The sequence below is a fragment of the Colossoma macropomum genome, unplaced genomic scaffold (assembly GCF_904425465.1).
Source record: "Colossoma macropomum unplaced genomic scaffold, Colossoma_macropomum, whole genome shotgun sequence".
Lineage (NCBI taxonomy): Eukaryota > Metazoa > Chordata > Actinopteri > Characiformes > Serrasalmidae > Colossoma > Colossoma macropomum.
The window spans coordinates 20289409-20307985 of NW_023494802.1; the positions used below are offsets into that span (position 1 = coordinate 20289409).

General features: G+C 40.7%; 1 protein-coding gene across 1 annotated transcript in view; it reads left to right on the top strand.

Moving 5' to 3' along the window:
• Positions 1-18577, top strand: part of cntn3a.2 (contactin 3a, tandem duplicate 2) — a 117891-nt gene that overhangs the window by 61820 nt on the left and 37494 nt on the right. Inside the window, exons 11-12 of the mRNA XM_036591925.1 lie at positions 5384-5534; positions 8269-8396. Of these exons, the coding sequence (XP_036447818.1) occupies positions 5384-5534; positions 8269-8396 (279 nt within the window). The remainder of the gene's footprint in view (positions 1-5383; positions 5535-8268; positions 8397-18577) is intronic.

Here is an 18577-nt window from a genome sequence, read left to right on the forward strand (position 1 = left end):
TGGTCAGACTCTGAAGATGAGACGACACTAAATTCCCAAACTGTCGTCACCACTGAGCAGCTTTTCAGTCGGTAGCTGTGACAGAAGAACAGCTGAACAACCTGGAATCAGCCAGAAATGAACCCAACACCATTCGCCAAACTAAACGGGCTGTAAGATGCTTTACAGACTGGCTGGAACAAAACAACATTAATACTGATCTGGCAGAAACTGACAAAACTGAGCTGAACTTGATATTGCAGCAGTTTTATGGCTCAGTCTGATTTGGACAGACTCTGAGGATCAGACTACACGTTTGGCGAATGGTATTCGGTTTATTTCAAGTGGGCGGAGCTCGTTACTCTGACGTAGCAACAAGCTGCTCGTTAAGGAACTATAATTTGGTGAAGGAACCGCGAACATTAAAACATATTAAACGCCGCGTTCACGGCCCAGTTTATTAATTTATTACTTTATTTATTTAACTGTTGTATAAAAGCGATAACATACTCCCTCTCGTGTTCTAGTCAAGTCAAGTCAAATTTATTTGTATAGCGCTTTTTACAACTGATGTTGTCACAAAGCAGCTTCACAGAAATCCATTAGGGACAAAGTTTTAACATGAAATGCAGGTGAGTGAGTCAGGGGCAACAGTGGCAAGGAAAAACTCCCTCAGAGCTGGGGAAGAAACCTTGGGAGGAACCAAGGCTCACAAGGGGGGACCCATCCTCCTCTGGTCAAACTACCTACAAAATTATTATACTACTGATATTAATAGTAGTAGTAGTAGTAATAGTTAGGAGTCCATGAAAACTTCAGTGTAGGGTGGGCAGCTAGTCCAAGGCAGGTGGCGGTAGCTGGGGAAGAGGCGGTGACTGGGGCATGGGCAACTGGTCTGAAGCGGGTAGCAGGAGAGCTCAACAGAGTGTTCTAAGTATATTGTGTATGATAAAAATTTCTGGAAGTATCTTATACGTTACAATTTTTTGCCATGTCGCCGACCCCTGTCTGCAAATATTTGCTTTTAAAATATCTGCATTGGACATATAATTTAGATTAGGCTGTTCTGATGTTTGATGTTCCCATTAAAGCAATAATTGATTATGTATTTATTTGATGCATGTTATTCATTTGAGTGATTTTGTAGCCCTGAAGAAATAAGTGTTAAAAAGAAGTTTTTATATCAAAATCAGCAGATGAAAAATCAGTACTGAAAAAATATCAGATAGGAACATGGGCCATGGCTCCCATATTGATGCATCCCTATAAAATATATAATATTAACACAGCTATTGCCAAATATACTGAGACGAAGTCTATGTGATATATTTTTCTTGAAGAAATGATGTAGAAATTTGAATCAAGTAAACTCAACGGATCTCATTTCTCAGCATATATAACTACTTGCTTGTCTTGCCGGGAAACAAGTTTTTGCTCTTTGATCTAAATCAGAATAATAAAAAACTGTAGAGCGGCCTGCGAAAGTCCTCTTCTGTTCAGAATTTCCTATCAGCACATTGATTTTGCCACATTAAGAGCAGGGGTAGCAGAGAGCGGCGAGTCAGTCATGTTAATCCAGTATCGATCGTCTGGAGGGAGAAGAGAGAGATGGTGTCTCTGATGGCACGGCAGCAGATGCGCTCGCTGGAGGAAAAAAGCTGAGAGCAAACAGTGACACAGGCCACGCTCGTCCTTCTGTCATCAGCCCAGAGAGAACAAGAGAGTAGAGAGAGGGAGCGGGAGGAGAGAAAAATAGAGCTGGGGGAGGGGGGGGATCTCCAAGCACCCCGGCTCCATCAAGCCAGAAGCAGTCGCAGTGTTGAATACTGCAAACAAAGCGGTAGCCCCCCTCTGGCTATGTTTATGCAAGGGCCAGCCGACCCCCAAGGTAATAGCGATTTTGTGCCCCAGCGCAGTGGCCGGCTGCAGCTACCTATGACTGTAAATACCCGTCTCAACCGCACACAGTAGAGCCTTCCTGACGACACTGAGGCTGCAGGCTGCTCTTCCCTCAGTAGCACATTCACACCCATTATATTGACCCGGGCAAAGCAGTGTTTATGTCTGCTGTGAGGCAGCTTGATGTCAGCACTGGGACTAAAGTCTCCAAAGCTCAAGATGCCTGACAAGTTTGTTTGCCCCAGATCCAATAAGAGTAATTTAATATCGAGTACGTCCCGATACGGAGTCCGATATTTGTGTTTTTGTAGATAATACACCCACTCAGTGCACACTTAACAGTATGCATATTAGTCTTTGGCAATATGTAAGAAAAATTAGCATAATGTTTTCTTGTTAAAACATAGAAGTATTGAAAAAGCAGCTTAATAGCTATCTTGCCGATGTCCACATGCTTAGCACATATATATGTATATATTTAAGCAATAGAACCCGAGAGGGAGTGTGTTATCGCAAAATAACATCATGGCTGTGATACGGTTGTCGTAGATCATCACAGCCGTGATGTTATTTGCGATAACGCACTCCTCGAGTGTTCTATTGCTTTAATACAACAGTTAAATAAATAAAGTAATAAATTAATAAACTGGGCCGTGAACGCGGCGTTTAATATGTTTTAATGTTCGCAGTTCCTTCACCAAATTATAGTTCCTTAACAAGCAGCTTGTTGCTACATCAGAGTAACGAGCTCCGCCCACTCGCTGCACAGTCTGCTGTAAGCCTCGCCTTTTGAAGTACAGACTGAGCCATAAAACTGCCGAAATATCAAGTTTAGCTCAGTTTTGTCAGTTTTTGCCAGATCAGTATTAATGTTGTTTTGTTCCAGCCAGTCTGTAAAGCATCTTACAGCCTGTTTAGTTTGGCGAATGGTGTTGGGTTCATTTCTGGCTGATTCCAGGTTGTTCAGCTGTTCTTCTGTCACAGCTGCCGACTGAAAAGCTGCTCAGTGGTGATGACAGTTTGAGAATTTGTGTCGTCTAATTATGTCTTGTACTTTTTTCCCAGGCCTCATTCCTGCACCTTTTAAAACGTTTATCAAATGTCTACAGCTACGAATAAGAAGCTAACTTAAAGCAAGTACTGCTGGCTTGTTATGCGACTGGTAAATACCGTCATAGGTTGGTAATGAGTATCCAAGTGTCCGTATTAATTTATTAATTTGTGCATTTTAGTGCTATTTAGTAAGAAAAATCGTTCACCCTGTAAAGCACATTCTAATAAGAGAGTAGGGATCCATTTCACTAACAGTCTCTATCAGTTCCAAATACCAGAATGCCTATTATAGCCTTTGAAAACTTATCACAGATATCCGGTTACTTTGTGCAGTTGCCCAGGCCCAGTGTGCATAGTGTGAAACATTTAGAACTGATACATTTTGGTTTTTAGACCATTTTTTAGAAACAACCAATTTATAGTATCTTAAATATCATCTCTGTCCAAAGAAAACCATGTTTCTCCATTTTTGTCGATTTTTATTTTTCCATCATTTCAACACACCAGCTATCCTTTACATTTTTTTGTAAATTTCATGATGAATGGACCAATTGAAATGCTCATAAATCACTTGGAATAAAATCTCTTTACATTAACTTACACTGAAAGGTGAGAGTGTTTTTGTGCTCTCCTGTAAAGTTACTGCTTTGGAGATGCTTGTTTTTCTTTGGACAGCAACAATATACTCCTTTCATATTGCAAATTTGTTTATTGTGTGAAGCAGCCTACTTCTATTGAAAGTGATATTACTCTTACTGCTGATGTTTAATAACATGGTCACATTTTACATGCAGCTAGTTTAACGGTGCATTGATGAACAGCTGGTTTAACCATGATTGAAAAATTGAAAGCCTAAAATCTTAGACGCTCTTTGTATTATTTTATAAAAATAATTTTTACAGAGCAGATCACTGAAGAGACGCCATCTGTTTATAGTTTATAGCCCAGATTTGTGGAAAAATTGGTCGACTTTCAGTAGAAAGTTCAGCTTCTTTAATTATAAGGGTTTAAAATTACATCACCATCTATTTGACTGGACAGAAGACAGTTACAGCTCTCATACGACCCCCACCTTTAGAATGTAGCTTATGAAATATGAAGGTTATGAAGAACATGACGAAGTGCGTTTTGGAACCACCGGTGGTCTTGAGTTTAAAAGGTTAATGTATATCTCCGATGCTGATATTTCAGATCAAATCGGGACAATCCAAGTCTCAGCCCACAGAGGTACATATACCATCTGTATAGGCTCAGACAGAATTGAGGGTTTATTAACAAAAGGAGTATCCGTAATCAAAGTCAGCCAGTCCAAGGTCAAAAACCAATACACCAAAACAGTAACCATGAGGAGAGTCCAAACGACAATGTCCAGAAAACAGAAACAGGGTCAAACCAGAAATCACAACAATCACAAGCTTCTGATAACAAAGGCAATACTTCACTATGAGTTAAGCTAAAGCCTGGGCTTATATACTAAACTAACAGGTAACCATAACAAGGAACAGGTGAGAGGGATCGGTAGTCAGGTGAGGGAGAATGTTGGAGAGTCATGTGAGGAAAGTTGGTGGTCATGTGATCAGGAGTGGGGTTCTGGGTAATGGAGTCCATTGAACACTATGATGGCCACAACTATTGTAATGCTGTCAGTTTTTCCTCTCATTGGCTGTCCTACTTTAAAAGCTCTACCAGAGTGTTTTTAAACATTTGGCTGTTGTTGAAGAAAACCTCACATCTCCAAAATGGTAGCTTTACAGGAGAAGGAAAAAAACCTACTTTACTTTCAATGTAAGTCAATGGAACCAGAGTTTTTCCCAAGTAATTCTGGGCCATTTCTTTTGGTTCATCCTTCATGAAATATACACACAGTGTGAAGGGGAACAGGCTATTTCAAATTATGTTAAAAACTGAAAACATGACAAAAATGGAGATACAAGGTTTTCTTCTAACAGCAGCGATTGATTTGATATTAAATGGGAGACTCTTGAATTTTTTCCAACAGATATTCTACTTTGTTTGACGGGGGTCTGTTTTTGTTGTAGCACTATTTTGAAAATCGCCTGCCGCTACACATCAAGCAAAAACAGCAGTTTGTTGTCGTTCAGTTTGTATGTCAATCAAATGGTCCTTTCCTTTAGAAATTATTGGCCATATTGAGTGACGAAACCCACCAGACTCTCCAACAGCAAAAGTCTGGCTCGCAAGAATAGGGCATTCCAACTGCGAACAGCAAAGCCGTCCAGGCTGCTCAGAAGCCACAGATGGCTCACGGTGGCACATTTACACCTGTTACATTGACCCGTGCTAAACAGGGTTTACGTCTGCTGTGAGGCAACATGGTGTCTTTTGGAGCAGCATCCAGACCCTGGCAAACTGACCTCAGAGCTGTAATATTATTGACCACTGATGCTTTCCCTGACTGTCTCCTGATCCCCTCCATTTTTATCCCCTACAGCTTCACCACCGGACTTCTCCAGGAGCCCGCTGCGGGCGCTGCTCAAAGCAAAGGCCGGCAGCGCGGTGAGCATGGCGTGCAAACCCCAGGCTTATCCTACTGCTATCAGCACCTGGAGGAAAGGCAATGAAGTGCTGCAGAGCACAGAGAGGTAAGAAGTTGACCTCCCACTTCTTTTTCTCTCTCATGCAGTTTTCCTCCCTTTCCTGTTTTGTCAGCTCAAACACACACAGTCTTGTATCTCCCGTTCTGTGCCTCACTCCCTCTCCTTTTTGCTTTCTATTCCACTCTCACTCCCCAACCAACCTCCCCGCTCCCCTTCTCACTGTTTGCCATCACTGTAAGCTCGCTGCATTTTAACAGCTATCAAAAGGGACAGAGCAGGCAGCAGTTGTGGTGGCCCACTGACCATAACACTCATGAATTATGAAAAAGCCTATTAGATCGTCCTAGCAGGGGGTTTCACAGTGTTTTGGGCCAAGTCTGTGAGGTATGAAATGATTCGTGGTAGGAGGCCACTTGAGCAGGCACAACAGAGCCTTTAGCTCAACTGTTTGGTCGGGTGTGTTTTTTTTTTTTTTCCCCTGTTTTCTAATGAAGTTGGATTAAGTAGTTTGGGGATTATTCTGTCGAGGAAATTGCGGGTAGAACAAAGGGATTTGCATTATGCCACAGCGCATTTGTTTGGAGAGCACTCAGTGAGACATCCCCAGTCCAATTTAACTGTAAGCACACTGGCGAAGGGGGGAAAAAGGGGGAGCTAACAGTATAACAGCATTCCAGTATAGGGTTTATAGCATTAGAAATCTCATTTCGCAAAGCTGCCTGTGTGAATGCGGTAGAACCACCAACGTGTTCATGAAAGTGCCATTTTGTATGGTAACGAGGGAAGTTCTATGGAAAAAAAAAACAAAAGACAGGGAACATTAACCCTTCCAAAGCAGACCAAGCAGAACTCTGACACGTTTGCAATCGCGTTTACTAATTTAATTAATATGTTTTACTGAATTACGTATAACAAACGTGCATTGGGAGAGTTATTACACCGGCACATTCAGATTGAAATAGCTTCACCGCAGTTGCTTTGCACCATCGTAGAACATTCCAGAACACTGTATAATCTACATTCAGAAGAGCTTAACCTATTAGATTAGTGCTGAAGGAGCACAGTGAAATACTGAAAAGCAGTACAGAGGGAGACGGCTGGTAAGTGCTGCTAAACACGTGTGGACAGCAGCAGTGAAGCATCATGTCATTCACTGAGAGTGGGTGGGTGGAACGTCTTGCTGACCGACATGTAGCTATGAGAAGCAGAATTAGCAAAAGTTCAACAATAAATGAACTAAGTAGCAAAAATAACTAACGTTAAATGAAGAATGACACAAGTAACAAAAATGACTGAAGTTAAATGATAAATTAGGTAAATAATAAAAAAATATATAAATAATAAATAATGTGTAAATGCTGTAAAAAGTACTAAAAAAATTTCAGTTTGCATATATTTTTATTCAGCTTTCTTTTAATCAAGGAATATTTATTTCCACTCTCATATGAAAGCTGCCTTGCTGTTAACTGATAATATTTGGTTGATATTTCATCAAATCAACACTGTTTTATCAAATCAAGTAAGTTTATCACTCAAATCTCAGTTTGTGTGCATTTTTAATGACTGTTTTTAATGACTTGCATTTTTATCCACCCTATTTTCATCATTTAATCTTTGTGAATGTACTGATGTGAGTTGAGAGTGTCTTATGATATAAATAACTGATGTGGATTACGTTGAGAGTGTGATGTGTGGCATTGAACTTGCTGGTGTTTGTGAGTTTGTTAGCATGATGTGTGACGTTAAACATGCTCTTTCTATAAGCCCCCTGCTGGTCATTCTGCTGGCAGAGTGGAAACTGATTGGATATTTTGAATATAATGAAATAAACAATTTTTCCATGTGATTCCGATATCAGATAAACCGGAACACTGTTGGCTCTCTGTGTGTGAAATGTTGTGACTGTGTTGAGCTACTAGTGAGCAATGAGGGGTAAAAGCAGTGGAGTCAGCAGGGGGTGCTGTGGAAACAGGTCACACCTCTCCACAGCAGAAAAAACAGACGGCACAACTGCTGCTTTCTTCATATGAAACTGTACAGCTCCCATAATAATAAAGATTTAAACACAGTATATACTGGGAGTATATAGTGGGAGATCCGACACAGACGTAAACTCCGTTTGATGATGACTGTGAAAAGGGGTGAAGTTGATTGCAGAATTTATTGTTAGGTGGCATAATTCATAGAATACAGTTGAAATCTCCATAACATGCATTGTCACATAATCACAATGTACACTGTTACACCCCTGGATATTTCCCGATCTTTCTGGCTGTGAGAAAAAGTGGACTCACAGATCAGCACATGTTGCAAAAGCAATGCTTAAACCAGTTTATCTGGTCACATTTGGCACCACTTAGCTTAGACATTGGAAAGATATTACAGATTTGAAGCAGTGAGTGTCTGCTGGTAGTGCATGGCAGAGAGTGTTATGATGGCACTGCGGTCCAGAAGGCCCCTTGAGTAATAGGAGGATGATGCGGCTGGAAATGCGGAGCTCCATTACAGGCCTCATCAGCCTCTGCATTTGAGGGAATGTTTACTGTGAGTCATAAACACGTACTATCGCCACGGAGACGCACCAGCCAGCTGCAAGCACTGCGCCATCGAGAGAGATGATTTATGGCCAGTTCCACTGAAACTCACTTACGTGGCCCCTTTTTCCACGGTCCGAAAAAACTAAGATGAAACTTCTCAGTAATCAAAATCGCGCTCCGTTATCAGGATGTAGGCGAGATGCGGATTTGATTTTGGGTGACGTCTGGCTCTTCTCTTGCAGAATAAGTCTTCTCCCTGATGGAACGCTAAGAATCATAAATGTGACCAAGATGGATGGGGGCAACTACACATGCCTGGCTAGAAACCAGTTTGGGACGGCAAGCACCACTGGAAGACTGCTGGTCACAGGTAAAGGTGACTGCCGCGCAGTGCAGTGTTAGGATGCTAGAGATTCTGTTTTAATTTCAGAATTGCACTCTATTTCCACATGAGCAAGATTAGGCCCTCCTGTTTATAACCTGGTAGTAGGAGTTAAATTGTGAAAATTGGATAATCTGATATGGGAATTCTTGGCCGATGCTGATGTTTTTAATGGACATAAGTAAGGGGAAATCTGCCAGTATCGATATATAATGACCAGCAACTTTATGAAGTAGGGCTCCTATTAAAAAAACTATAGAAATATAGTCTATATCTTATACTATAGAAAAAAGGCACCTCTGTCTTCAAAAAAATAATGTATGTTGGAGTATACACTGACCATCTACTTTATTAGGTGCACCTCCTTGTTTCTACACTCATTGTCCATTTTATCAGCTCCACTTACTATATAGGTGCACTTTGTAGTTCTACAGTTACAGACTGTAGTCCATCTGTTTCTCTGCATACTTTGTTAGCCCCCTTTTACCCTGTTGTTCAGTGGTCAGGACCCCCATGGACCCTCACAGAGCAGGTACTATTTGGGTGGTGGATCATTCTCAGCACTGCAGTAACACTGACGTGGTGGTGGTGTGTTAGTGTGTGTTGTGCTGGTACGAGTGGATCAGACACAGCAGTGCTGCTGGAGTTTTTAAACACTGTGTCCACTCACTGTCCACTCTATTAGACACTCCTACATTGTTGGTCCACCTTGCGAATGTAAAATCAGAGACAAAGCTCATCTGTTGTTGTGTTAGTCATCCTCTGGTACTTCATCAGTGGTCATGAATGCTGCCCACAGGACACTGCTGGCTGGATATTTTAGGATATTTTGACAAACTCAAAAAAAAAACTCCAGCAGCACTACTGTGTCTGATCCACTCAGACCAGCACAACACACACTAACACACCACCAGTGTTACTGCAGTGCTGAGAATGATCCACCACCCAAATAGTACCTGCTCTGCGAGGGTCCATGGGGGTCCTGACCACTGAAGAACTGCAGAGAAACAGATGGACTACAGTCTGTAACTGTAGAACTAAAAGTGCTCCTGTATAGTGAGTTGATGAAATAGACAGTGAGTAGATACAAGGTAGGTGTACTTACTGAAGTGGCCGCTCAGTTTATACTTAAGAGTTAAAACACGAGTGTTTATCAAAAATAACGTCACAGCTGTGGATCGGTCACACACACAGGCACAAGCTGCATGCAAATGCTGGAGATCATCACCGTGACGTTAGTCATGATAACACACTGCCTCTCATGTTTTATTGCTTATGTATGTATTGGCATCGGCAAATATGTACGTGAAAAGCCCTGAACAATATACCACATAAAATATGCTTCATTATCAGCAATTCCTCCCACCAAAAAAGTATCATCCTGTTCCGTTTCGGACAGTGCAGGAAAGTTGGTGTTATAATGGACATTCGCTGAATATTCAAATTAATCTCCTTAAATTCTCAAGAAATAAACATCCAAAAACAGTCAGACCTACATTTTCTGACTCCTGAAAGACGGAGGACTGTCTGTTGTTAAATTTTACCGAACATAATGTTTTGAAAATGCATAAAACTGACATCATCATCATTAAAGGTGAACAAATCCTTCTGAATTTTTACATACATTTTTGAAATGTAAACAAAGTGATTGAGAGTGTACTGATGTGAAAAGTTCATTGTAGAGAAATTTACCACTTCAGATTTCTTTACAGTGGTGAGAGGAACCAGAAGTTGCGATATCTGCACCTCAAATATAGCAATTTATTTGCTCTTAAATACAACCAGTGAATTAGCACGTCTTCTAGGTGTTTATATGTAATGTTGATAATGGCAAAATAGTAATAAACCCCAAAAAACATGTTTTCTTTGGGGACTGTTTGCCTTAGAACACCTGCATGTACCTGTCTGATAGGAAATTGTTTTGAAAGGAAATATTGTAAGCTAAACTGTTGCAGGACTATCATAATGTGTCAAACTGCAGGTAATAACTTTTTGTGATGGAGCTTTTAGAAGCGTTAAATGCTTCAGACATCTGGTTCCCACTACCATCACTGTGAACAATTCTGACTCAGTTTCTCTAGAATGGAGCAATTTCACCTCAAACTGTTTTGAAAGATTTTGTTTATAGATTGTGGGCAAAATTATGCAAAACGTTTAATGTTTAAAAATGTTTAATATATAAAAAAAAGGCAAATCCACATCTAATCATTTGTAGTTTCTTCCTTTAAGCTTACTGTAAGTCCCAGAACTACTGATGATTTGATGTCATTTTGAGTTTGTTTACCTAAAATACATGAGAAATACACTTCAGAAAGACATCCTCGGTGCACACTGTGTACACAGACCCTTAACCCTTGTATTATGTTGAAAAAAAATACATTTGTGAAACTATCTCTGTACATGAAAGCATCAAGGTCAAAGTGGCCCACAAATATTATACAGACCTTCCACAACACATCAGTGTGACACTTTGCATGCAAGTTCGTGACCCTAAATAAGGAGAAGTCAAAGAATTCCATGGAGAAGAAGAGAAGGTAACCAGTATTTCAGCCAACTCAAAGGTGAAAAGGGGTCAAACTGACCTATTTTTTAGTTATTTCATGAGAAATCAAGGAGAGAAAGTTGAATATCCAAAAAAATATCCAATCTAAAATCAGCTTTACTGCGCTGTCACGGATAGAGACATAAAAATGTCATTCTCAGGTTCAGCCCAGCTTTTTCAGTACTTCAGATTAGATTAGATTAGATTAAGTGACCCCCACACTAGTGAAGACACACACTAGGGGGCAGTGAGCACACTTGCCTGGAGTGCTGGGCAGCCCTATCCGCAGCGCCCGGGGAGCAGTTGGGGGTTAGGTGCCTTGCTCAAGGGCACCTCAGTCACAGACTGTCGACTTTCCGGTCGCACGGCTGGTTCCCTAACCTCCAGCCCACGACTGCCCCCAAAATCAGTACTTGCCAGATTAACTTGAATGTCGTCTTGTTGCAGCCAGTCTGTAAAGCATTTCAAAGCCCATCTTATTTGCTGAATCGTATTTCTGTTCGTTTCTATCTAATTCCAGTTTTTTAGTTTTTCTGCCATCACAGTAGAAACATACTGCTGGTTAGCTGCACGCAGTCATTACCCAGCGAAGCGATGCAGTAAAAAAACACAAGGCCGCTTCTCAACCAATCGGATTGTGCCATTGGAATAACTGTTGTATACACATTTATAAAGTACAGAAGTTGGGTCTAAATCCTCCTGGACTAGGATTATAGATAAGGTAAATGCATATTAGCAGAGCAGCCCAGCAGAGGCAGTAGTGCCAGCTGAACTTAAGTTCGATCATAAGTTGATCATAAAGGTGTGAAGTCTGTCCTAAAACATTCGTAGAAAGTAGTCAGCTTAAAACTAGAGTTAGCGTAACTACTAGTGTGTAAAGTGAGTGTAGATCAAAACAATTGATTTCACCATGTGCAGCCAATCAGTAACACTATCTAACAGAAGACAGATGACACTACAGCTGTGAATTTGACACAATAAGGTAACTAATGTCCTCCTCTCAGTATTATGTGAATCATTCTCCTGAACTGGTTTAAAGGTAGAGTTCAAAACTCACTTCAGACTGAAAGTAACTTGGACTTTAGACTAAAATCCTCTTGCTTTAAGTGACGCTTTGTGATTTAAAACAAAGTTTTAGTTCATTTGGAACAGAACTCAAAAATGTTAGTTAGTACATGACTAACAAGCACAGCTTCGAACAGCTGTGCACACATAAAACCATCATAGTTTTCATTAAAACTCACAAAAAGTTTACTTAATTGCGAAAATATGTGTTTCAGTAGTGACAATTCTGAATGTTATATGCTGATTTTCAGACTTTGGGACACATTCAGTTCAAAACAGTGAGATCTAACTGCTCACCATGTGGCCATGAGGGACAGGGATGCAGCCTCACTTCCTGCTCCGAAATGAGGGGTGTGGCTACAATAAGGCCCCACCTGTGGACTGAACTCTGATATAAGTTCTGACACTGACATGAAAACGTAGGACATAATTTTTTGAATAAAGTTTTTTTTTTATTATTATTTAAAAATTAAACTCGTGATAAATCTAAATCTTTAAGCTTCACTTTAAAAGAAATGAAAAAAGCCAATATTATTTTCACAAGTTGAAATTTAGAGGTTAGGGTTTGGGGCAGCCACCTGGGGTACATAGAAATCACCCTAAAAATGATGATTTTATATATCGCTGCTGTCAGAAGAAAACCTTGTATTTCCATTTTTGTTGTTTTTCAGATTTTGACATAATTTGAAAATGCCTGTTGTCCTTTACATTGTTTGTAAATTTCATGATGAATGGACCAAAAGAAACGGCCCAAAATGACTTGGAAAAAAGTCTGGTTCCATTGACTTACATTCAAAGTAAAGTGGGTTTTTTCCTTCTCCTGTAAAGTTACCATTTTGGAGATACAAGGTTTTGTTCCGACAGCAACAATTTATTTAGCTGGTACTATCTTAGTTAATGCCTTGGGTTTCAATAGATCATAAAATAATCCTTGTGAATATCTGAGGTCTGAATACTTTTTTATGGAACTATGAGGACACATTCTCTGCTGCTTTAGCTGGTGCAACTGGCTACCGTGCAAAATATGTGTCATCAAATCTCGTTTTGAATTAGCGGTTAAATCAATTCATCTGGCCGACGCTGATTTTTAAAAGTGTTAACAATTATGTTCTGATAGAGATACAATCAATACAATTCCTATATGCCATTGACATTTCAATACCCAAACAGCAGTGTGCTCCTCCTTTGCTTGCAAGATGTGGAGGGAGAAGAAGTCTAGCCATTCCTCATAACAGTAAAAAGTAGTGTGACCGTGTCGGAGATTTTGAATAAATATTCCCTTAATCAGTCATCAAATAGATTAGATATTGTGATCAATAGCCAAATAGGTAGTATTGGCTAACATCCATCCATCCATCATCTAAACCGCTTATCCTTCTGGGTCGCGGTGGGGTGCTGGAGCCTATCCCAGCTGTCATTGGGCGGAAGGCAGGATACACCCTGGACAGGTCGCCAGTCCATCGCAGGGCAGACAGACAGACATACACAGTCACACACTCACTCACACCTAGGGGCGATTCAGCATGTCCAATCAGCCTGACTGCATGTCTTTGGACCGTGGGAGGAAACCGGAGTACCCGGAGGAAACCCACGCAGACACGGGGAGAACAGGCAAACTCCACACAGAAATGACCCTGGTCACCTGGCCGGGAATCAAACCCAGGCCCTTCTTGCTGTGAGGTGACAGCGCTACCCACTGCGCCACCGTGCCGCCTATTGGCTAACAGAGAATATTAATTCTCTCACAAAGCGTCGGCCTTAGTCTGTCTGCATAGGAGATTCTAGACACTGGAAAGCCTCTGGGTTCACAGACAGGCCTGTGTGTACCTACTGACCCAGTGAAGAGAGGGGCAAGTTGACCTTGAAAGGTAAAGCAGACTGGTAAAAACCGGCTGAAACCAGTTTTTAGGAGTGAGCACAACATGCGATGGCCAAATTGATGGACGAAGAGATGCACCTTTTATAGAATGAGCTAATATCAGAATTTGAGAAGTAAGATGGGTGATATCAAACTACCCCAGATAAATGGTCTATAAACAGTTTGGGACACTGTTTGCGCAGTTCTCTCTCTCTGAGCCACCTGATGCTGAAATAAAGAAGAAGGCTTTTTCCCTCTTTCCACGAACGCAGCGTCTGAAGACTCTTTCCTTCTGAGAACTGAGAACAGTTATTAGTGTGAGTGTTCAGCCAGTATTAAAAGATTCCTTTTTATTCATAATATTACTGTGGAGGCCTGGGGTTAAAGGGGAACAGCCCTTGGTCCCGACAACAGTTAGCCAGCTTGGTGTAGCTAGGAGTGAAAAAGGCTTATTAGTTATTAGATTAGTTTGCAATACGCGCTCTGTTTTTATTTTGGAGTACTACGCAGGTTTTGTGACACCTGTGTAAGGTGCGTTATGTGCAATCTTATCTTTTAAGATTGGAAAAATTCAAACCTGCTTCTGCGGTTTCTGACACCGCATGACATACGGTTATCTATAAAAAATGGTTGAAGCTACAAAGAGAATTCAATCTGCACGGGATCCCCAAAGATCGAGGACACTCAGACAGCCTTGAGGCTGAATTCTTTTCCAGGGTGGATTTAAAGGTATTGAAAAGTTTTCACTTTTAGAAAAGTTGCAAAGAGATGTGAATTATGCATCACAGCGCAGCCACTTGACCTCTGCACGCCCTCGGGCTTCCGAAACAACAAATAGATTCAGACAAACGGCTGCCCCCGGAGAGGAATCGCAAAAGGTGTTGTGGATGAATGTGGGGTCTTTCTCTGGTTAACTTTTCTCCAGTTTAACCCTTTAATGTCCTCACCAAGAACAAAGCAATGGACTTTCATGTGTTGTATTTTTTATTTGTTTGGGGCGATAATAAAAAAAATTGGTGCTTTTTTTTCGTTTTTTTGACCCCACAATTTTAAAAATATTCATGTCTACCAAACTGGTTGAGATGGCACTATGTGGCATATATAGTGATTCTACCAAATGGTTGAGCAGAACATTAAAGGGTCAATGTATTTGGAGAGGAAAGTTTATTCCCAGCTTTCCACGCAACACAGCATTATGCAAAGTTTTAAACAATGCATTGCTCCGGCTGCCAAGTTGAGTTTGTCAGCTCTTCTGAATTGGGACGGGACATAAGGCCTTTTTTATCTGTGCCTGTTGTTGTAATTACTCATTTTCATGCTTCGCTTATGGCCTTGCAATTACCCAGGATTACAGTTAAGGTTTATTTCTATGTGTGGGTTGGATTGGCGTGGTTGCGGTGCAGTGCAGTGTATGTACAGTTTAGATTAAAAATAGATTACAATTCTGGAGTTCATTTTCCTCAGCTATGCTGAAATGAGTGTAACTGGATGTATCACAGTCAGTGTCAGACTTTATTTGAAATATAAAATGTGCACCTATTTGCTTTCTGCAGTCACTTGTCAATATGGAGGGGAAAAAAGTAATACGTTAAAATAATGACTTGAATATTGGTGAAACCAACTCTGCACAGGCTGGGGATGAAGCACACGTTCTGAAATTACATTTAACTGTGGCAGAACTGAAGGCAATATATTAGCGTGTAGACTAGGTTGAATAAGATTGAATCGCAAATTGGAAATCTCTATTTTAATCTCATTCTTGGAAATGGGCTTCAAAGAAAAAACATTTTTACAATTTTCCTCTTACCTGAAATGTGGCTGATCAGCTAAGATGTGTAAAGTTCTATCTATCTATCTATCTGTCTGTCTGTCTGCCTGTCTATCTGTCTGTCTTTCTGTCTGTCTGTCTGCCTGTCTGCCTGCCTGTCTATCTATCTATCTATCTATCTATCTATCTATCTATCTATAGGTCTATCTATCTGTCTGTCTGTCTGTCTGCCTGTCTGTCTGCCTGTCTGTCTGCCTGTCTATCTATCTATCTATCTATCTATCTATCTATCTATCTATCTGTCTGTCTATCTGTCTGTCTGTCTGTCTGCCTGTCTGTCTATCTATCTATCTATCTATAGGTCTATCTATCTGTCTGTCTATCTGTCTGTCTGTCTGTCTGCCTGTCTGTCTGCCTGTCTGTCTGTCTATCTATCTATCTATCTATCTATCTATAGGTCTATCTATCTATCTATCTGCCTGTCTGTCTATCTATCTATCTATCTATCTATCTATCTATCTATCTATCTGTCTGTCTATCTATCTATCTATCTATCTATCTATAGGTCTATCTATCTGTCTGTCTGTCTGTCTGCCTGTCTGTCTGCCTGTCTGTCTGCCTGTCTATCTATCTATCTATCTATCTATCTATCTATCTATCTATCTATCTATCTGTCTGTCTGCCTGTCTGTCTGTCTGTCTGCCTGCCTGTCTGTCTGCCTGTCTGTCTGTCTGTCTATCTATCTATCTATCTATCTATCTATCTATCTATCTATAGGTCTATCTATCTGTCTGTCTGTCTGTCTGCCTGTCTGTCTGCCTGTCTGTCTGCCTGTCTATCTATCTATCTATCTATCTATCTATCTATCTATCTATCTATCTATCTATCTGTCTGTCTGCCTGTCTGTCTGTCTGTCTGCCTGCCTGTCTGTCTGCCTGTCTGTCTGTCTGTCTATCTATCTATCTATCTATCAGCATTGAGTCGTTAAGTAATCCCACATAGTCCTGCTTACATGGTTTCTGATACTGTATGATGTCCTGTTGTCTACAGGTGGGAGATAAACAAAAAACATTTCTGACATCTCATAAATTGAAAAAGACAAAGTAGTGCCAAATTTACAAAAAATAAACATCAAAAACTATGAATATAAATATTTATATTCAATATGTCACATACTGCGCTGCACTAAAATCCAATTAAACAGAACTAAATGTGCTTTTGTTATGGTTATATAATCAAACATACAGTTGGGAGGAGTTTTTAACTACTAGCATTATTCACTGTAGCCTAGGAAAGCGTATTGTGACATATTGTGACACAATTTATCACAATAATGATAAATATTGTCATATTGTCCAGGCCTACTGTGATCTGTAAAAATGGACAAACTTGATGATGGCTACTACTAGCAACTTATATCTGTCCATATTTAGAGTTAAAAAGTTTTTCATTCAGTGTCAGAACATAAACCACATAAACAAGTCTGTTTAAAATTACTTAAACTCTAACACCGTGTCCTCACAGCAAGTGAGGGTTCAAATGTAGTATCTCATCTTATCTCAAAGCCTTCAGGATGTCTCCACTGTGTGTGCCCAGTCAAAATGTAAACAAACAACAAACCTATCAGAAAATAGCTGCTTTACTGACGGAGCTGTGCAGCTGTGGATTTGGGACGTTGATGTAAAAGTGTGTTAAAGTGTCTAACTAGCTAAGTATCCTCATCAGTCAGTGACAGAAAACAAACGGGCGTCACCTCCAGCGCTCTGGAGCGATCCCTCCTTTTCTCCACTTCATGGATGAGTTTCTCCTCATCCGTATTGAGGCGGAGTAGCAGAGCGACGTGATGCGTCAGAAATAGAAACAGGGCGTCTGCCGGAAAGCATGTGCTGCTCACAGCTGGTTTAGACGGCTTCATTGATTATAATAGGAGTGTTTTGGTTTTGTTGTCGCTCACACAGTGTAGGCCCCACAGTTCAATTCCTTACCCTCACAACTACATAATGTGTCTTACTTTCATAGTAGTCAATGAATAATCCCAGCAGTTACTGAATTCTGAAGTTTAATAAGGTTAATAATTAAATAATAAGCCATGGGTTAACAGCTTCACACCCTTTAAGGCAAGTGTGTGACGACTTAGGCCCAGTCCCATTTCTTCTTTTTACCGCTACCACTTGTTTTCGAGTGTCAACCTAACCCCTTGGAACTGAGTTACAAGGGGTAGTAGTTGAAATCTTGACCTATGAAATGGGACAAACCAAAAAAAAAGAATATCACTTCATTAACAGCTACCAGCGCTGCTCTGTAGGCGACCCTGCCAGTCTGCAGTGACAGCAGAGGAGGGTAAAGTTCAGCTCCTCACTGCTGGGCTTTAGTTACATTTAGGGCATCATATGCCTTCAAAGAGGGGGGCAATTATTTATTATCGCCCACCCCTAATTCTTCAGTGATATGAAGCTGAAGTCAGATATTCACCAGATTCTTATTTGAATTTTCCCGTTCCACCTTAAATGGAGCAGCAGTTACATTCTGATGTTTCAGGCATCAGAACTGCTGGACTATTTAAGGTGGAACGGGAAATTTAGCTAGCTAGCTACCAAAACATTAGCATACTATTAGCGATTTTTAATGCTTGTTATGAAGAAAACAAGCAAAATACACTGAAACGACACTAAACCAAGATAAAACAGTGGTTATCATAATTTTTTAATGGAGAAAAGAGGATAACACTCAGTTTGGAGTCTCTGAAAAACCTCAGTTTGGAGGGCCATGAAGCCCCAACACTCCGCCCAACCCCTCTATCTCAACAAGAATCGCGACACCCTACCCCTAGACGTGACCGCGCAAAACAGAGGGCTAAGGGCTCAGTGGTAGGGGCCAAGGGGTGAGATGGGATTGGGCCTTAGTCGTTTTCAGACAGTGCCAATATTTACTATTTA